The following is a 22,328-nucleotide window of genomic DNA, read 5'->3' on the forward strand; positions in this document are numbered from 1 at the left end:
GGAATAGGTCAACGGCTACAATTCAGACCAAAACCTACAACAGAAAGTCCAGTTCAGCAAAATCAAGAATTAATGACACAAGAATCGATGGCACCAAATCAAGAATCAATACTTACTCCAGAAACAGGGATGACACCGACACAAGAGACTAGAATGAAGCTGATTCAGAAGCTAATGTCCAGGAGGCCGAGTGTAGGTATAGGTATGCCGATATTAATGTTGCCCATGACATAAACTGTTTCAATACATCTGCAAGTATAAATAAAGTTATTTAAGATCTTCAAATCAAAGTATACTTTTATCCAAAGTATATTTTTATACAGTTGAGATGCATTGAACATTAAAATGTTCTAGTGTTGGTAAAAGTATTTTTGCATACCCAGCAGCTCTTAAGAATTACCAAGTTTTAAAATCATTAAGTAAAAAACTAGTGCCTACGCCAATTCTTGGGAATAGTTGCCAAGCGGCTCCCAGATTCCCATAAACCGTGGCAAAAAACGGAGATTAAGTTATTTGTATAACGGTAAGGTTATTTAATTGTAAATTAAATTGTTTATTTTTTTATTTTACAACTATTTCTTTATGTACTTAACCAAGATAATCTGAGAATATTTTAAGCCTTTTAGATGAAAAGGCATTAGGCTTAAAATGCTGTAATACTTAGGATAAGATACAAATGGAACGAAATGAAGGGAAATGCTAGATATCCTAGCATAATAAAACTTAATTTATTAATGTAAGTACTATATTTGATACTTGGACATTTCAAAGTACATTTTGTTTTAATTTTGTATGGAAATTACTGATTACATGGTAACAGATAATATCTTAAACTAGCTCGGGTTCAAGAGTGTAACGTTTGGTCTAAAATAAAAATAATAACTTTTTTCTTAATTTGACTAATTGTAAAGACTTCACAAGACTTCACTAAGCAAGGCGTAAATTCAATTTGCTCACATTAACTGAGTAAATAATGAGGCTTGTTTCGTTTTCCAAATCTCCAATAAAATCTAATCATACTTGAATGTAAAACTATATACCGCACATAGTTACACTTTCAAACGCCGACTGTTATCATACTAATTTCTAAATTAACCTAAATCATAAAATGGCAACGACAACCGATTTATATCGATTAAAGATACGCACGTGGACAACGCACATACAAATCGACTGATTATAATCAGTTCACGGAAGGCATATTAATCCAAAACGATTCCAATACCAGAAAAGGTAAAGGTATCGCTGGATGTGGAAGTGAAAGACCGAGTTTAAAACATTGTCAAGACGCAAAATATATGGCTCAACACTAAGCTTAAACTGAAAGAACTTGTTCATGTGACAAATATTCAAATATCACAGACCTTACGTATTTATTCAAATGTAACTTCTCAATATGTGATTTTACATTGAAAATTATACCTAAATTTCCTGTATTAATTACATATAAAATTTTAGGTCTCCTTTATCCTCTGCTATAACAGCTCTTGAATTTTTAATAGAATTTTTCTAGTGTACCTCAGGGACCATTTTTTGGACCAATGTTTTAATAGCAGCGGGTAAAGGTTACAGGCTAAGCTAAAGTTTAGCCCTGATGGGCATGGGCACTGACGCCAACGGTGTCATGGTCGAGAGGTTGTCCAGGGTTGAGGGCGCCGGGTTGCTGGCCGTCCTTAGGCACAATGATGGACACTGGGTAGTTGAAACTGTAGAAGAAACCACGTGGCGGGCCCTGTAAGAAAATTGGATTTATGATCTAGAACGCATACTTTATGTACCATGTAAAACGAAAAAGAAATTAGGAAAGGTAAATATCTACCAATAAATAGTCAAGTACAATAGTACGGCATTAGCCGACTGTACCAATGTGAACTTAAATGTTCGACAGATAAATTATGGCTTATGGCATTATAAAAAACGCACTAGGTACAAGCCTCAAATAGCTGATTGTTGTATATCCTATTTTGTCAGAAATAAATTTACTAAAAGAGGATTATAAAATTTATGAATAAGCGGGATAATCTTAAGTCTACCTTGATTTACAAAAAGGGGATTCCGTAAGAATATCGCTCTCGAAATGATTGCCTTGTATAGCAGCTATCTAAATCAAATGCGTTGAGATTGCATACCGCCAATTTGTTAGCCAAATCTTGAAATATTACCAGACTAAAATATATCGCTTTCTCATAATTTTCAGAAGGATTAGAAGAATGGCATTTAGTACGCGACATTCTCGTGGAATTCCTCAACATTACATTTAGTTCACTCAGTGTCATGAAATCAAACTCACAGTAGGCTCAGGCTCATCTTGCTCTTGACCATGCTGCTGTTGTCCTTGCTGCTGCTGCTGTCCATACTGTTGCTGCTGGCCATATTTCTGTGGCTGCTGTTGGTACTGTTGCTTCTGGCTGTACTGGTTGGACTGGAAGCTGCTCTGCGCCTGCGCGAAAGCCTTGCCTTCGCGGGCGGGGGCGGTGGCGAGGGGGGCGACTACGTTCTGCTGCTGCTCGGAGGCAGCTTGGTTGTAGTCGTAGTTGCTGTTGTATTCGCCCCTGTGGAAAAAAAATAGCAATGAGGTTGGGGAACGCCAGTGCAGTTCAATAAGAAAGTCGTAGAGACAAGGGGCCCATTTGACTCGTCAAAAAGACAGGTGTGACAGATTGTTGCTCATTCAATTATGTACTTTCTCGCGTAATAAATTTCTAATTCATATCTACTGGTTTTCCAAAGGCTGTTGCTGCCGTTACGCTTTGGCAGATTCCTGTCACTTTGGAACGTTTACAAAATGTTGAGTCGACTGGCCCCCAATTTATTATCCTCGATGAGATTGCCTTTGAAAAAGGCCGGTAGCGCAAATACGCTAATCGCTATCGTATAATAGTAGGAATTGAAGCGACGACATTTCATTTTGAGGGTTCAAATGGTAATCCTATTTCGCTGTGTAAGAGCGTCTAATTGTGTATATTACGTTTTAGTTATCACGCATGTAGCGGTAACTCACTGAGGGTCAGGGTTCTGGGCGGCAGCAGCGGCGGCCTCCTGCCAGGCCTTCTCATGAGCCAGACGAGCCTCTCGGACGTCAGGAGCCTCCTCAACAGGCTTCAGCTCTACCTTCGGCAGGTTGTCTTCTTGGTGGAAGCCTTCGCTATCAGCCCAGTAGCGGACCTGTACAAAAATGTTTATGGGTTTATAAAATGAAAAAGTTCGATCAGTCATACCCGTACTTAAATAAAATCTAGCACCTATGCAATTGATTTGTTAATTATGTTCCATCCACTAAATAGACGCTAGTTTTCGCGGGTCTCGGCCAAGTTCTTTAGGTGCCTGTAAGACACAATATTTGCTTTTCCTTTAAGTTGCTGTGTATTAGTGAGGTAAGTAGTGTCACCCAATGTATGGGACGTGCAAATTTTGGTATCGGATGAATTCACTTGGCACAGATGTAGTATACGTAAAGCTAAGCCAATCCAGCCCGGTAGCCATCCGCCACCCCCTGGTGGGTAGGCAGGGGGGCATCCAAAGTTACACGCCGCATATCGGCTTCTATTTACCTACCACCTCGAGTTTGGTGTCATTTCCAGATAAATCGGGCATAAGGAATTAATTTTTGAGACATTTAATGTACAGTTTAATAGAAAAAAAATAAAAATTATTGACGAACAAATCAAAATCGGTTTGCAATTTTTTTATTCAACCTTACAATTATCAGCCGAAACTATAAATGATAGAAAGTTGAAATTTACACACCAGGTTACATTTATAATGTGTACACGAGATAAGAAGCGATTTTGAAAAATTCAACCCCTAAGAGGGTTAAAAAGGGGATGAAAGTTTGTACGGGGTTCATGTTTTATTTTAAGCTAGGAATTTCAAACTTCGTTAAAAGATATATTATTAAAATTAATTAAAAATTAAAAAACACGACTGCGAAAAAGCGAACTGAAAAGTCAAAAATAATTTTTAGTTGTGGTAGTTACTCAACTTAATGAATGTAAATTAGAATATAAGTGTTTAGTGAAGGTTATAAACAGCAAACGCAAAAGTTTAATGCTCATTTAGGATCGTGACTGTACCTGTGTATTTTATTTCAATTGCAGTCGGGGACCTTGATGTATTGACATTCCCATTTAAAAGGTCCCCGACTGCAATTGAAATAAAATACACAGGTACAGTCACGATCCTAAATGAGTATTAAACTTTTGCGTTTGTTGTTTATAACCTTCACTAAACACTTATATTCTAATTTACATTCATTAAGTTGAGTAACTACCACAACTAAAAATTATTTTTGACTTTTCAGTTCGCTTTTTCGCAGTCGTGTTTTTTAATTTTTAATTAATTTATTTTATTTTATACTTTTTAGATTTTTTAAACCAACCATATTTTTTATGATTTGGACCTGGCTTTGGACCGCGGTCTTCGCGCCACATACGTTGGGCTACGCCCGACTCCATTAGTATGAGGGCGCCTCGGTTTTGGAACGCGTACAGCGCGCCACGTACGTCGGCCTACGCCTGACGCTTTGAGTATGAGAGCGCCAAGGGCGCCCGGCTTTGGTAAGCGTACAGCGTGTCACGTACGTCGGGCCAGGCCCGACGCTTTGAGTATGAGGGCGCCGAAGGCGCCCGGTATTGGAACGCGTACAGCGCGCCACGTACGTCGGCCTACGCCCGACGCTTTGAGTATGAGAGCGCCAAGGGCGCCCGGCTTTGGTAAGCGTACAGCGTGTCACGCTGTCACGTAAGTCGGGCTAAGCCCGACACTTTTAGTATGAAGGCGCCGAAGGCATCCGGCTTTGGGACGCGTACAGCGCGCCACGTACGTCGGGCTACGCCTGACTCTTGTAGTATGAGGGCGCCGCAGGCGCCCGGTTTTGGAACGCGTACAGCGCGCCACGTACGTCGGGCTACGCCCGACTCTTTTAGTATGAGGGCGCCGAAGGCGCCCGGTTTTGGAACGCGTACAGCGCGCCACGTACGTCGAGCTACGCCCGACGCTTGGAGTATGAGGACGCCGAAGGCGCCCGGCTTTGCTAAGCGTACAACGTGTCACTTTTTAGTATGAGGGCGCCGAAGGCGCTCGGTTTTGGAACGCGTACAGCGCGCCACGTACGTCGGGCTAAGCCCGACACTTTTAGTATGAGGGCGCAGAAGGCACCCGGCTTTGGAACGCGTACAGCGCGCCACGTACGTCGGGCTACGCCCCTCTTTTAGTATGAGGGCGCCGCAGGCGCCCGGATTTGGAACGCGTACAGCGCGCCACGTACGTCGGGCTACGCCCGACCCTTTTAGTGTGAGGGCGCAGAAGGCACCCGGCTTTGGAACGCGTACAGCGCGCCACGTACGTCGGGCTACGCCCGACTCTTTTAGTATGAGGGCGCCGCAGGCGCCCGGTTTTGGAACGCGTACAGCGCGCCACGTACGTCGGGCTACGCCCGACTCTTTTAGTATGAGGGCGCCGAAGGCGCCCGGCTTTGCTAAGCGTACAACGTGTCACTTTTTAGTATGAGGGCGCCGAAGGCGCTCGGTTTTGGAACGCGTACAGCGCGCCGCGTACGTCGGGCTACGCCCGACGCTTAGAGTATAAGGGCGCCGAAGGAGCCCGGTATTGGAACGCGTACAGCGCGCCACGTACGTCGGGCTAAGCCCGACACTTTTAGTATGAGGGCGCCGCAGGCGCCCGGTTTTGGAACGAGTACAGCGCGCCACGTACGTCGGGCTACGCCCGACTCTTTTAGTATGAGGGCGCCGAAGGCGCCCGGTTTTGTAACGCGTACAGCGCGCCACGTACGTCGAGCTACGCCCGACGCTTGGAGTATGAGGACGCCGAAGGCGCCCGGCTTTGCTAAGCGTACAACGTGTCACTTTTTAGTATGAGGGCGCCGAAGGCGCTCGGTTTTGGAACGCGTACAGCGCGCCACGTACGTCGGGCTACGCCCGACGCTTAGAGTATAAGGGCGCTGAAGGCGCTCGGCTTTAGACCGCGTGCAGTGCGCCACGTACGTCGGGCTACCTACGCCCGACTCCTTTAGTATGGGTGCCGAAGGCGCCCGGTTTCGGAATGCGTACAGCGCGCCACGTTCGTCGGGCGTCCTAGGAAAGAATCTACCATTTTTTTTATAAGAAATCACTTACTCCAGAAAATACCAAGCTGACTATGCATAGCATTCGCTAAGACAAAGTGAGAAAATATCATCATCATAAATGTTAAAATGAAATAAAAACATACGGTTATAATGATACTTTCACAATTTGTTCTGCCAAAGTCGGTGCAGAGTTAGCTTAGACGGACTCTGCATCGTGTCGATTAATAAATAGAAGTTATATTTTAAACTTTTCTATTCCATTAGCGCAATTAAGAACATATTTTAAAAACTATGAGTAGTATGTACCTACCTAATATAGTAAATTTCTATTTTTTTATGATCAGCGGTCAAACCCCTTCCTTTTATTTTAATAAGTATCCCATTCAATAATAATATTTGGTTTTATGAGATAAGCTTTTCTTAACATATTTTGTCAATTCTTACTTTCTCGAACTTATACTTTAACTCACATGTTGCATATACATTAATAATCAGCTTTCACAGCCCTTCATTTTGATACCCTACTCGATAGGTTTGCACGATATTTTTTTCTAAAGGTTGCGTAATATGGCGTATTAAGTCCGCCATATTGTTTTTATAATGACGTCACATAGCCTATGTCACCCGGGATGACGTAAGGATTCTAATGATGTATCATACGTCTAAATCGGTTAAGGCATTCAGAAGTTAAGGTGGAATAAAGAAACTCACATACATACAAACATGAACGCTGAAAACAATACACTCTTTTTGTTTGGGCAGTCGTGTAAAAAGAACTAACTCACAAAGTAAGAGAATCTAGTTACCTTGATGAGTTCATTGTTGCCGTCCTTGTAGGTGTAGGAACCAGTGACGTCACCGGACCTGGCTCGGTTCTCCACCTTCGAGGACTCGGGCGCCTGGTAGCCGTAGGCGTAGCCGCCGAGACCGTCTTGTCCATGAAATTGAGACGCGTCGTACACCTGGAAGATGACATTGATGTAATATTTAATGTTAATTTTGATAACTGATTTTAAAATGTAAGTTTTTCTAATGTAGACAGTGCAGAATACATCCAACTACAAAACGGGCATCGGGTATGTAGTAATAATTAAATTAGATACTGATCATGTTTCAAATAGCAGACGGTACATTTATGATCTAGTCTTTAAGTAGCTACTACATTAAATTTCGAAACAGTTCACCGTTATGTTAGATCAAACTGTGGCTCTGGTTAGATTTTGTAAGCTATCGTAGAATTGTATCTCGTCTTTGTATAGCTGCTGTAGGTATAGCTGTTTTGACTGCCCATTACTTTCCCTGGTAGTTCAAAGCTCAGATTTACTTCCTACCTAAGTTTTGAAATATGTCCAAATTGTTACATAAAATTTTGGTAGGTTCTTATATCTAATTGCTTAGAAGGTAATAATATCATTTCAATATCAAATAAAATACCTCTTCTACATAGTCATCGGTATTCTCAATCTCATGGCCATTTTTCCAGTAGTGGCCTAGAGTAGGGCCAGCCTCCGCCGCGCGGAACCTCGGATCGTTATATCTCACCTGGAAAGTAACGAAAACATTAACAATTATGATCTTACTTATTGGATTCATTATTGACCCTCTACTTTAACATCTGTAGGTATCTATGAATATATATCGATATGCATTTCTCTTTATCGAGCTGCAGATAACATATCTGCCGTGTCACGCCAAACTCCGTTAACTCGAGTTACATGAGTTACGGATAACCAGTCTAAATCGTCTTAAACACCATTAAATATATATCTTCTAAAAGAAAATTTTGAAAATCTTCATTATTTACTGAGAAAAGCATATAACTAACTCATGTAACTTCATTTTTTTGCCGATGGCGTCAGGCACAACTCAGTTAACTTGAGTTACATGACTGACACAACAAAAATATCACCATCGTTTCTTAAGTTACCGGAGTTAGGCATGACTGGCCGAGCGCTTGGTTTATACGACAATAATATTGGTAAAGTAATACGTGTCACGTTTGATCACGCGTAGGTCATGTAACTTGACTTACATGACTTCGTGTGACCACTATAGTATGGAAGAGTTGATCATGCGGAACCATTTAATTCGAATAAAATGAAAACTATTATATTATGCGAAAAAAAAAATTAAAGGGCCTATTCTGTGACCATATTTCCTACATGTAGATAAGAAAAAATAAAAAAATACGATGAACCGTCAACGATAACAGCATTTGAATCTTTAAAACTTTAAACGTAATTATCTCGAAACTCAACTTTTAAAGTTACATGAGATGCGCGTGACACGGCAGATATATGACGAGCAACGGCGAAAAAACGTGTTAACTATGGTAACGGCACCAATCATGAGATCTTTAGAAGAAAATTTGGAGTAAAAGCGATCCTGGCCGTGTTGTCCTTTGGCCTTTGGAGGGTCTGCCCTATCTACTTCCACTTCCGTTGAGCGATGTCTTTGCTTGACCGGGACTTGGTGGCATTATTGCAGGTGTAACTAACCAGAGGGAGAACGCCGGTGCGTCCAGAAAGCTGGGGCGCTGTGAACGGCGGGCTGTTCAGGTACTTCGCCGCCTCTTCGGGCGAGATGTCGATCTCAAATACGTTGGAGACTGGGTTGGGAGCTGCCGTTGATAGCGCCACCTGCAAAAACATAATTATAATCGTTTAAAGTTTGAACGTTTAACCTATAGGTAAGTAAATGAAACTAACTACGCTTCTAACGTTAGTCTCGGGCAATGGAGACCTTGGTCAATTTCTTTACATTGTGTAAAGGTTCTTTGGAGACTAGCTCGATGGATTTTGAATATATGAAAAAACTTTATTTATTGTAGGTATTGGTACCTACCTATTATATACCAAAAATAGTTCAACAATACGTCACTTCATAAGTTTATTTCGTATTACATCATAATCATAACTGAGATCATCTTCAGCCCTCAATGAAGTAGCTGTAAGTGATGACTTCTTAACTTTGACTTAAAATTAAATGAATCAGAGTCAAGTTAAGAAAGTTAAAAACAAAAGAATAGTTAAAAAAACACCTGTCATTGTCAATTTATATATCTTTGATCTGCGGGCTCAGCACGGTTCCATTTTTATCGACTATCACTATGCGCGTCCCTTTCGCACTTACATACTTGTTAGAACGTGACAGGCATGGCGACAAGGGATAAAAACGCAACCGTGCTACGCCGCCTGTTTTATCAGTTTATCACAAATATACAAAATATTAATAAACTTGCTGCATCTTCAGACAGAATACAAAATGAATGGAAGAAACATAAAAAAACACATCCTATTCGCACGAGATTTACGTTAGCATAATCAGCATAAAACAACCATAACAACCAATAGTAAAAACAGCTTGATAGATGATCCATCGAAATTAAGTAATAATAGAGACGAATCAAACAAATGGCGGATGCGAAAACATTCATTCAATAACCGGATAGTCCATATGACGTATCGACCTTAGTTAAGTACTGCGTTGGTAATTAACATATATTATGAGTATGTGCGTATCGCCGCGGCTAACATTGACTTTGTGGATTTGTAAATGGTCGTAAAGATGACTTAACATACAATAATAATAATAAAGCTGAGAGATTTATTAAGATCGAACTGGTTAAGATGAAAATGGGTGTCTATTGTTTTCCATAAAGTTTTAAGTCGTAATGTATTGTTTGTCCGCATCTTCATTAGTCATATTTTTTTTTAGAAACGCGTTTCTTTTCAGGACTGCCATGAAACAAACCTTACCTAACCTATCTATAGGATAACCTTAAGATAATCCTGAAAAGTTAACGGTTTCAAAATTAGGAATAATGATAATATTATGACAAACAATACATTAAACAGAGGGACCCCGATGAAAATAGCAACAAAAGACCGGACCGAGGGTTCCGGACTTTTTAGTATTTGTTGCTATAACGGCAACAGAAATACATCATCTGTGAAAATTTCAACTGTCTAACTATCACGGTTTATGATATACAGCCTGGTGACAGACAGACGGACAGTGGAGTCTTAGTAATAGGGTCCCGTTTTTACCCTTTAGGTACGAAACCCTAAAAAGTGACTGAACTTAGCCGAAGTAGAACTCTTATTTATTTTTATAAATAATACCTACTGTGTTGGCAACTAGTGCTGACAACAGAAATAAAAATAGCAATGAGTAGCCTGCAGAAAATGCAACAAGTATAAGAAAATCTGGTAATAAAACTTATATTATTAAATTGTTTGTTCAAAATATTCGTATATTACGAATGGAATATCAGCTCAATAGATTTCTGAAGTGCCACTATCCACACTAGGTACTATCTGATAATACGTAACCCTTATAAATGTATAATATGTATAAAATGTTTATAAATACAGAAGGTTCTCCAATGATCAGTTAAGATGTGTTAGTCCATAGTTGCATTTCACTTAAATCGGCCCAACCAATCAACAATGTCTAAAATCTTAAAATTCACACGCCGTCCAGACTCAAACTAGGTTTCTGAACCGTCGCCAAAATGAACACCCAAAAGAAATCTGAAGCACTCACATGCAAACTAATGTGGGAACTAGAATTGAGTTCTACTTTTTCTATTATTCATTGGTACTTATTGTAAGCACTTAGCAACTGACTGAAGAGGGAAACGGGAGACTGAATATTCTTTTATTAACGAAGAACCCATACTCCGATCTTCGTAATATCTAGTTTTATTTAAGATATTGAAACCTCTTCTTCAAACAGAGACACACTGCACATTAGACATTAGGAAAACTTGGCCAGTCCTGTATCATGTATGTCTGCATATTTTTTCTCTGTTAATAAAAAAAATAAAAAAATTTTTACTAAAACTGCTCGCAATAATACTGTAAATCAATCAGGACATTGCCCTTGAAATTCCCAAAGAATAATAAATACATTTGTAGTTTTTGCATAGTCGCGAAGACGAATGACTGGTAACAGTGGTAATCAAATGATGCATAATCCTCAATCTATAACAATTTGCTACGGTATTCAGATTAGGAATTTTGCTTATTATGAATGACCCGTGTATCCCACAGTTTTTGTAAACATTAGACATTAGTAAGTCTAAATATTTCATGACTTAGGCGTATTTCGACAATTTATATTTTGGAATTTTTTGATTGCTTTTGATACTTACTTGATTGCTTTTGGGAGTCTGAGGGTTTAATAAAATTATTTTTTTTGCAAATAGATCTACATACGTACGCGATTATTTACCTGTACATATTTTATAGATTTATCTGTGCTAAATTAGTAACAGCTTTCGAATAAATGCCGTGATTATGATTTCATTCTGTCACTGATTTTATAAAGGAAATTTATAAATACAGCGGAGGCAACAACGAAACTGTAACAGTAACGCAGCTGCATATGCCATCCGAGCGTCACCTTTAAAAAACATTAGGCTACATTGATATAGAGTGTTTTGCTACAAACTTCACGACTCATTTTGTCACCTTCACTTACAGACACGGTTTTGTGACGCGTTGACAGTTAAGTGCTAATAAACGCCAAGTTGTGTCAATGTTACTACGCTACTGCATACATCGTGTATACACGTGCACGAAATAACAATGGTATTTTAATTAATTTAATGATGTGAAAATTTGCAATAATATCAATATGCAATTATTTGTGAACGAAACCGTTTTCTTGGAAAATCCCTAACAATGAAAAATAAGCATTCGAGTTTAATTCAAATGCTGTTTCTGTGCAGACACAATTTTAAATACTAATATCGTTGTCTAGTACCCGCAACTTTAAACCTTATTGAGCTCATCGTGGCATTCGTGGCTCGTGGACCATCGGTCGATCAGTGATTTAATTCATTTTATGTACAGATGTACAACGTTCAACGGGAAAGGTGCCCAGAACGCTGGCCGTATTTCCCCGCTGTATGGCGATACTAATACGCTGGGCGAAATAGTGGCCTGCCCTCTGGTCACCAGAAGCCACTATTAGGCCCACTTGCACCATTCCACTAACCCGGGGTTAACCAGTTAAACCTGGAGTTGCCATGGTTTACAGTGCAATTCGACACTAGGTTAACGGTTTAACTGCTTAACCCCGGGTTAGTGGGATGGTGCAAGTGGCCCTTAGGCGCGCCGAGGTAAGGTTAACTTAATAAAAATCCAATGATATATTATTGAATATTTTGCTCTCTTGTGATTGGTGGTGATCTAAAGCTTATTGGAGCAATAACGTCATCAAAATGACGGAGTTTCAAATCCGGATTTGAAATTTTAATAAATTAATTGTGATGCCATCCTATGAATCACCATAACGAGCCATTAAGGATATTTTATTATATTAAAGTCCTTGAACTGGCTAAAATCGAATAAAAGCAATAAACTAGGTACCATTTTTTAATCATTAGCAATTTTTTATGTCTTTTAGATGAGATTATCTAAAAGAAAAATTCAGCAAATAAAAACGGAACGTATGGTACGTATTTCAGCCAATATATCAGGATTATTAGTTGAACTTATGTCACTCCATCTGCCCAAGCCGAAAAGATCAGCTGATATTGACCACATAGCCTTTACCTAGTACCCAGTTTAGAATAAATTTGTTGTGTTGAAAAATTACTGTCTTTTGCATACTTATGTGAGACTTGCACTCACGGCCTCTGGAAATTAAATTAAATTAGTACCCAGTTATTAACAGTTACATAGTTAAATACTGTGTATCTATTTAAACCATAATTTGATTCATTGTGATAGTTACGAGTACCTACCCCGACCCTTTCAGGTTAAACCAGGAAAAAATTAAATGGAAATAATATATTAGTTCAGAAAACAATTGTCTTTTCAAAACATTTACTTATATATTATGTTTTGAAAAGACAATCGTTTTCTGACAAAGATTTTAGTTGTATGACTCACGTTAAATAAGCTTATATTCTGCAACAACTTTACGACTATATAGTGGACTTTGAGCTGTGACGTACGCAGAACACCTGGTGCGAAACAGGACTTGAGCGTATCACGACCACTACATTCGATAATGTGTGGTAAGAAAATTCATGACTTTGTGGTCAGTCCTAAAGAAGATGACTTAAGATGTTTAAAAATTATAATAAACCTCAGAACCCACTGAATCGAATTATTTGCTACGACTGTATAAATGTACGTGGAGAATACATACGTGTACTTGGAAATGTTAGGTTCCGACTCTGGGGCGTTTACATTTACGAGTGAAGCTCATGGATGTAACAGGTGGTTGGATCACTGTGTAGTCACTGATGCAGCGCGACAAACTGTTTGCAACGTTCGGGTAAAATATGACGCGTATTGGTCCGACCACCTGCCGCTCATAATTGAATGTAAACTAAATAAGTTACAGATTAAATGTAGTACTGGCAGGTTATGTAACGAGGGGGTAATGTGGGGTGAAAGGCCACCTTCTCAAATAGAATTGTATCTAGCACTGTGTAGTGATAGGCTGAGAATGCTGGACTTTCCGGCCGAGCTAACGTCGTGTGCTGATAAATTATGTATGCAGCGCAATCATTCAGAAATTTTAGACAGAATGTATGACGACATAATTGACACTTTGACGGATGCGGCGAGAAAGTCTAGCAGGAGAGGGCCCGCCAAGCGGAATATCGTAGCGGGATGGAACAAGTATGTCGCAGGCGCGCATAGACTCGCGAGAGAAAAGTTTCTGGTCTGGGTTTCGGTGAATAAACCTAGGCAGGGCCCAGTATATGTGGATATGTGTGATTCTAGGAGAGTCTTCAAGTCAAAATTAAAATGGTGCCAAGATAGGCAGGAACAAATTAAAGCCGATATTCTTGCCACCAAACGGGCTGCAAATGACTTTAAGGCCTTCTGGAAAAGCACAAACAAACTTAATGTGAGACCTAGTGTCCCTGTGAGTGTGGGGGGAGTTAGCGACAAGAAGGACATCGCGAATAGTTTCAGACGTGTGTTTTCTGTAGACCCAATCCTGCATAAACCTACAAAAGAGGTGCGGTGCGCTGAGGCCGTTATGGGTGAGAGTACCCTTAGTTTCACTGCGAAGCAAGTTGACACTGTGATCAAAAACATGCAGAGGGGTAAATCACCGGGTCATGACGGGCTCAGCATAGAGCATCTCAAGTATGCGGGAGTACACTTGCCGCGGGTGCTGGCGATGTTTTACACGATGTGCTTAAGACACGCTTATCTCCCTAGGAAGCTCACTAGGACAGTGGTGGTGCCGCTGGTAAAGAACAGAACGGGGGATTTGTCGGATCTGGGAAATTACCGGCCCATCTCTCTAGCAACTGTTCTGGCTAAAGTGCTTGATAGCCTTCTTAATGAGCAACTTTGTAAGTACATTAAGCTGCACGATGCACAATTCGGGTTCAGGCCAGGATTGTCCACAGAGACTGCAATATTGTGTGTTAGGAGGGCTATCAGGTACTATAAAGACAGGAACACACCCATATATGCGTGTTTTCTGGATCTGTCGAAAGCATTTGACCTGGTTGTGTACGACGTACTGTGGGACAAGCTAGAGAAAACGGGTATACCGAGTGAGTGCGTCGATTTATTAAAGTACTGGTACAGCAGCCAGGTCAATTGCGTGAGATGGGCAGGTGAGGACTCGGACGAGTATAGTTTAAAATGTGGGGTACGTCAGGGTGGACTAACATCTCCCGTGCTGTTCAACCTCTATGTGAATGAGTTGATTGAGGGACTCAGCAATGCACATGTCGGATGTCATATAGATAAAACGTGTTTTAACAACATCAGTTATGCAGACGACATGGTATTGCTGGGTCCGTCGAGCGACTCGTTACGGCAACTCATTTCGATGTGTGAGGGGTATGCTGAGCAGCATGGTCTTAGATATAATACAAGCAAGAGCGAGTTTGTACTCTTCAAAGCCAGTAAATACAACCCTACAACAATACCTAGGATCATGCTGTGCGGCGTGCCCTTGAAAAGAGTTGAGAGGTTCAAATACCTGGGGCATATCCTTACAGAAGACCTAAAGGATGACCTGGATATAGAGAGGGAGAGAAGGGCGATGGCGGTGCGTGGTAATATGCTTGCCCGCAGATTTGCAAGGTGTAATGAACAAGTCAAATTGACGCTTTTCAAAGCCTACTGTCAGACGTTCTACACTTGCAGTCTGTGGGTAGGTTTTACACAGAGGGCATACAACGCACTGAGAGTCCAATATAACAATATTTTGAGGATGCTGTTGCGGCTGCCGAAGCACTGTAGTGCGTCCAGCATGTTTGCAGAAGTGCGAACGGACGACTTTTTCGCAATCAGACGCAAGCGTGTGGGATCACTACTCAGGCGAGTGCGTGGCAGCGGCAACGGCCTCCTCAAAGTATTGTCGGAGAGCCTTGACTGCCCTATAACTAAATACTGGGTCGAAGTGGCCATCGGCAGGGCCAAATAGGATGAGGCCGCGACCAATCGCGGGCCAATTTGTCGTGTTGTATATTTTTTGTATATTTTCTGTACCGACTAACTTAGTTATTAAGTCAAAATTGTTACTAACATCATATGGATCATTGATCTGCAATAAATGATTTTTATTTTTATTTATTTTTATATCATTCCCAAATATTCATGATAAATGCATTTTGCCATCATATCATATACTATTACTTAATAGGAATTCCGTACAAGATAATATCAGGTACCGTAAAATCAGGTAATTATAGTCCTTAAAAAGTAGAACTATGGTTCAGTTTTTAACGTTGATTCTTAACGAGCCTGTATGATTTGTACTCGATACATTTATTTTGGAGCATAGATACACTTATGCTCTTTCTATATATTATATCCTCAACATAATTTGAAAAATACTTATACATATTTTCTTGGAACTTGTATTTGGACCTTAGTTGTAAGTTGTGGACTAAACTTAGGTAGGTACCTGATTTTACGGTATAGACAAAAAAACTTGATGCTATGCTATGACGAAACAAAACGAGACTCGTTTTTCGAATATACCTACCAAAATACCTACTGATAAACCGTCTTATTGACCTTATGAACATGTATACCTGGTATTTTTAATTATACTATTAATTCTAAAATTAACCAAAATAAAAGATTCCAGGTTACTAATTGGCAATAACTTATTCGAATTTTTCTCATAAAAATATCGACAATCGACATCTAAGGTTATTGACAGAATGAATATAGATTTAGACTAAGAAAAGTCTGCAGCAATTTTGACAGCCCACGTAGTGCAAGTGCACACAACAATTTAAATACGTTACGTTTAGTTATTTCACATACCTATGTACTTATTTATTCCTTACTAGCTTTTAATCGTAGCTAAATTTGCAAATCTTATTTCATCACTGCTTCTTATCCTCGGTGCATGGTGCTCAAAGCCTTATAGGGAAAATACTAGGTCCTTCTATTGGATCTATAGAGGCCGCACACTGCTCCGAGGCCAAGAACGTCTGGTCTATAACCTGTCCCAACACAGACTTGCCTGAAAATCCCTGTTTGCAGAGGCATTGGGACGAGCCGTTCTGTCAACTAGTATGGAAAAACCTTTTAGATACGTCACCTAGTTCGACAGTCCGAGCTCGTCTCCTTGCGACTGCAGAGTGGGAGTCAGGTCTGTGGCTGCAGGCGCTACCCTCTCCAAACATTGGGACTTTTCTAGACAATACTACCTTCCGCCTAACAGCTAGCTTACGTTTAGGGGCATCTACCAATCAGCCACATCGCTGTCAATGTGGCACCACGGTGGACATTCTTGGCCACCATGGCCTCTCATGTGCTCGAAGCGCTGGCAGGATTCCCCGCCATGCCAGTATAAATGATGTCCTCCGTCGGGCTCTTGTTAGTGCCAAAGTACCTGCAGTCCTCGAGCCCAGCGGTCTGGCCAGGGATGACGGCAAGAGGCCCGACGGAATGACACTGGTGCCTTGGAGCATGGGTCGGCCGCTAGTTTGGGACGCTACTTGCGTTGATACCCTGGCACCGTCCCATGTTCCAAGCACCAAAGATTCTGCTGGCGCTGCGGCTTCCTCAGCCGAAAGCCTCAAGCGCCGCAAGTATGCCGCTCTGGGAAGCAGCTACATATTTGCGGCGTTTGGTGTCGAAACTTTGGGGCCGTGGGGGCCAAGTGCGCGTCGACTGTACAAAGACTTGTCGGCGCGCTTAATAGAGGCTTCTGGTGACCAGAGGGCTGGCCACTATTTCGCCCAGCGTATTAGCATCGCTATACAGCGGGGAAATACGGCCAGCCTTCTGGGCACCTTGCCCGTTGACGGCGACCTGGGGCAAATTTTTTATCTATAGTTTGTAAGTTTTATTATTTTTGTTTATTTCTTTCTTTGTTTTTATCAATAAATAAAAGTATGTAGGCACTTAATATAAGGCCTGCGAAACAGTAAAATTAGTAAAGTGGAGCATAACTACGACTTACGTCTGACGGTCATAGGAAGAGTGCAGCGCGATAGTTACTCGCGGGCGAGATATTTAGTCAATCTAAGTATCAAGAAAGATACATTGATTGAGTAAGATGCGTAAAATCTAAGACCATTTCGTGCTTTGAATTAGACAGGTAAACGAGATGGCGCTGTACAGCTCCTTAAATTTTGCGGTAACTCTGATTGTCAAAAGTTAACGTTTGACAATTCAGTGACCACAAACATATAGCGCAGTACACCGCCATCTATCTTGGATGTCAAACTAAGGGGCACGTTATTTTCTTAGACATTACCTCTCTATTACAATAAATTCTCGTTGGTACCTATCAATATGTGTGTACATCCTTTACAACACATTCTAAGATTCTTATAGTTACGTATGCTACACGTTGTATTCCTTTGCAATTCAGTTTTTATTAAATGTATTATGCTGATGGTTAATACTTTACTAGTAGTACTAGCTACATTAGTACTCGTAGCACTTAATTAATAGGGACTAGTCTTCTTCAGTTAATTGCACGTGAATATGGTATTTATTGCACTTGCTTGCAAATTAATGAATAATAATTTAAATGTTGTTTTCAAACTACTCAACCTATAGAAGCAGAAAATTCGCTCATCGACCAGCAGCTATATGACATAATATACCTGTTTAGTATTAGTAAAAAATTAATTAAAAATTAAAAAACACGACTGCGAAAAAGCGAACTGAAAAGTCAAAAATAATTTTTAGTTGTGGTAGTTACTCAACTTAATGAATGTAAATTAGAATATAAGTGTTTAGTGAAGGTTATAAACAGCAAACGCAAAAGTTTAATGCTCATTTAGGATCGTGACTGTACCTGTGTATTTTATTTCAATTGCAGTCGGGGACCTTGATGTATTGACATTCCCATTTAAAAGGTCCCCGACTGCAATTGAAATAAAATACACAGGTACAGTCACGATCCTAAATGAGTATTAAACTTTTGCGTTTGTTGTTTATAACCTTCACTAAACACTTATATTCTAATTTACATTCATTACGTTGAGTAACTACCACAACTAAAAATTATTTTTGACTTTTCAGTTCGCTTTTTCGCAGTCGTGTTTTTTAATTTTTAATTAATTTATTTTATTTTATACTTTTTAGATTTTTTAAACCAACCATATTTTTTATGATTTGGACCTGGCTTTGGACCGCGGTCTTCGCGCCACATACGTTGGGCTACGCCCGACTCCATTAGTATGAGGGCGCCTCGGTTTTGGAACGCGTACAGCGCGCCACGTACGTCGGCCTACGCCTGACGCTTTGAGTATGAGAGCGCCAAGGGCGCCCGGCTTTGGTAAGCGTACAGCGTGTCACGTACGTCGGGCCAGGCCCGACGCTTTGAGTATGAGGGCGCCGAAGGCGCCCGGTATTGGAACGCGTACAGCGCGCCACGTACGTCGGCCTACGCCCGACGCTTTGAGTATGAGAGCGCCAAGGGCGCCCGGCTTTGGTAAGCGTACAGCGTGTCACGCTGTCACGTAAGTCGGGCTAAGCCCGACACTTTTAGTATGAAGGCGCCGAAGGCATCCGGCTTTGGGACGCGTACAGCGCGCCACGTACGTCGGGCTACGCCTGACTCTTTTAGTATGAGGGCGCCGCAGGCGCCCGGTTTTGGAACGCGTACAGCGCGCCACGTACGTCGGGCTACGCCCGACTCTTTTAGTATGAGGGCGCCGAAGGCGCCCGGTTTTGGAACGCGTACAGCGCGCCACGTACGTCGAGCTACGCCCGACGCTTGGAGTATGAGGACGCCGAAGGCGCCCGGCTTTGCTAAGCGTACAACGTGTCACTTTTTAGTATGAGGGCGCCGAAGGCGCTCGGTTTTGGAACGCGTACAGCGCGCCACGTACGTCGGGCTAAGCCCGACACTTTTAGTATGAGGGCGCAGAAGGCACCCGGCTTTGGAACGCGTACAGCGCGCCACGTACGTCGGGCTACGCCCCTCTTTTAGTATGAGGGCGCCGCAGGCGCCCGGATTTGGAACGCGTACAGCGCGCCACGTACGTCGGGCTACGCCCGACCCTTTTAGTGTGAGGGCGCAGAAGGCACCCGGCTTTGGAACGCGTACAGCGCGCCACGTACGTCGGGCTACGCCCGACTCTTTTAGTATGAGGGCGCCGCAGGCGCCCGGTTTTGGAACGCGTACAGCGCGCCACGTACGTCGGGCTACGCCCGACTCTTTTAGTATGAGGGCGCCGAAGGCGCCCGGCTTTGCTAAGCGTACAACGTGTCACTTTTTAGTATGAGGGCGCCGAAGGCGCTCGGTTTTGGAACGCGTACAGCGCGCCGCGTACGTCGGGCTACGCCCGACGCTTAGAGTATAAGGGCGCCGAAGGAGCCCGGTATTGGAACGCGTACAGCGCGCCACGTACGTCGGGCTAAGCCCGACACTTTTAGTATGAGGGCGCCGCAGGCGCCCGGTTTTGGAACGAGTACAGCGCGCCACGTACGTCGGGCTACGCCCGACTCTTTTAGTATGAGGGCGCCGAAGGCGCCCAGTTTTGTAACGCGTACAGCGCGCCACGTACGTCGAGCTACGCCCGACGCTTGGAGTATGAGGACGCCGAAGGCGCCCGGCTTTGCTAAGCGTACAACGTGTCACTTTTTAGTATGAGGGCGCCAAAGGCGCTCGGTTTTGGAACGCGTACAGCGCGCCACGTACGTCGGGCTACGCCCGACGCTTAGAGTATAAGGGCGCTGAAGGCGCTCGGCTTTAGACCGCGTGCAGTGCGCCACGTACGTCGGGCTACCTACGCCCGACTCCTTTAGTATGGGTGCCGAAGGCGCCCGGTTTCGGAATGCGTACAGCGCGCCACGTTCGTCGGGCGTCCTAGGAAAGAATCTACCATTTTTTTTATAAGAAATCACTTACTCCAGAAAATACCAAGCTGACTATGCATAGCATTCGCTAAGACAAAGTGAGAAAATATCATCATCATAAATGTTAAAATGAAATAAAAACATACGGTTATAATGATACTTTCACAATTTGTTCTGCCAAAGTCGGTGCAGAGTTAGCTTAGACGGACTCTGCATCGTGTCGATTAATAAATAGAAGTTATATTTTAAACTTTTCTATTCCATTAGCGCAATTAAGAACATATTTTAAAAACTATGAGTAGTATGTACCTACCTAATATAGTAAATTTCTATTTTTTTATGATCAGCGGTCAAACCCCTTCCTTTTATTTTAATAAGTATCCACTTCAATAATAATATTTGGTTTTATGAGATAAGCTTTTCTTAACATATTTTGTCAATTCTTACTTTCTCGAACTTATACTTTAACTCACATGTTGCATATACATTAATAATCAGCTTTCACAGCCCTTCATTTTGATACCCTACTCGATAGGTTTGCACGATATTTTTTTCTAAAGGTTGCGTAATATGGCGTATTAAGTCCGCCATATTGTTTTTATAATGACGTCACATAGCCTATGTCACCCGGGATGACGTAAGGATTCTAATGATGTATCATACGTCTAAATCGGTTAAGGCATTCAGAAGTTAAGGTGGAATAAAGAAACTCACATACATACAAACATGAACGCTGAAAACAATACACTCTTTTTGTTTGGGCAGTCGTGTAAAAAATAATAAAATACGCGCGGGTTTGAATTTATCAATTTGATGGCGGTCATTGAGAGTTCCATTTGAGGGCTTAATGTATTAATATAATTATAGTGTCACATATTCTTTACCAGCAGGGTCTGAGGACCTCCCGCGAAAAATGGAAAATGGTCATCTGCCTTTCTATCGCTCTTGGATACCCGAGCGATAGTTAAGGCAGAGAATAATTGCGATTTTCATTTTTTGCGGTAGAGCCTCTTCTTCTCCAGCTGCACGACGACTTAAAGAAGTGTTTTTATCAAGTTAAGTAGAGTCGGACCAAGAAAAGTCTGCAGCGGATTTGATAGCCCACGCAGTGCAAGTGTCATTTATACGTCATAACACGTGCACTGCATGGGCTATCAAATCCGCTGCAGACTTTTCATGGACTGACCCTATCTACTTTTCTATATATTTTTTGCTCAACCTACTCTACATATATGTATGTATCTAGATATTATAACAGTTTATATATTATGTATGTTATACCGTCTGTTAAGTGATGATACAACTCGAGATGACCACAAAGGTCGCGATCAGGAATTTATTATTGTTTTATAGTAATTATTTATAAGTGGACAATTCTTTAAAGGATAACATATAAGTAATTAAATTAATGATTCTTATATCTGTTCAATAAGTAGGTAATTAAGCAATTAAAACAATTAATTTGTACAGGATGTACAAGACCATGCCTATACCAAACAAGGTTGATACTATGGACAAGGTGATGGTGGTGGTGGTGGTGGTGGTGGTGGTGGTGCTGATGACCTGCAGGTAGGTACTTATGCTTTTCAGACAAGGCATATAAAAAGCTTTGAGTGCTTTATTGCAATTAAAAAACTAGATTCTAATTTGAAAATGAAAACAAAGGCAGGTAAACCTTTACTTTTTATAAATCTATTTCTTTATTTTTAACAATTTCATTTTCTTTCTGACTAGTATTGTAATAAGTAATTCAAAGCCTTCAAAATACATGATATACATAACAAATTAATGTAAAAAAAAAACGTTCGCAGTCCAATTTTAAAACCGAATACCCACTGATGATGTCATACTAAATGTTAGTCAAATAATTTTCCAATTTCTAGTCCGAACCGAGTTTGGACTACCAAATGATTAATATACCTACTTCTTAACATGCAATGTGCAATCGACTTTAGATGATTCTATGT

General features: G+C 41.4%; 1 protein-coding gene across 1 annotated transcript in view; it reads right to left on the minus strand.

Annotated features, from left to right (window-relative positions):
- Positions 1-706: 706 nt before the first annotated feature.
- LOC134793441 (uncharacterized) overlaps positions 707-22,328 on the minus strand; it is a 29,767-nt gene continuing 8,145 nt past the window's right edge. Inside the window, exons 2-7 of the mRNA XM_063765016.1 lie at positions 8,584-8,724; positions 7,520-7,627; positions 6,892-7,047; positions 3,002-3,165; positions 2,291-2,552; positions 707-1,732 (exon numbers count right to left, since the gene is read on the minus strand). Coding sequence (XP_063621086.1) covers positions 1,586-1,732; positions 2,291-2,552; positions 3,002-3,165; positions 6,892-7,047; positions 7,520-7,627; positions 8,584-8,724 — 978 coding nt within the window. The 3' untranslated portion in view covers positions 707-1,585. The remainder of the gene's footprint in view (positions 1,733-2,290; positions 2,553-3,001; positions 3,166-6,891; positions 7,048-7,519; positions 7,628-8,583; positions 8,725-22,328) is intronic.

Source organism: Cydia splendana, chromosome 9 (assembly GCF_910591565.1).
Source record: "Cydia splendana chromosome 9, ilCydSple1.2, whole genome shotgun sequence".
NCBI classification, from domain to species: domain Eukaryota; kingdom Metazoa; phylum Arthropoda; class Insecta; order Lepidoptera; family Tortricidae; genus Cydia; species Cydia splendana.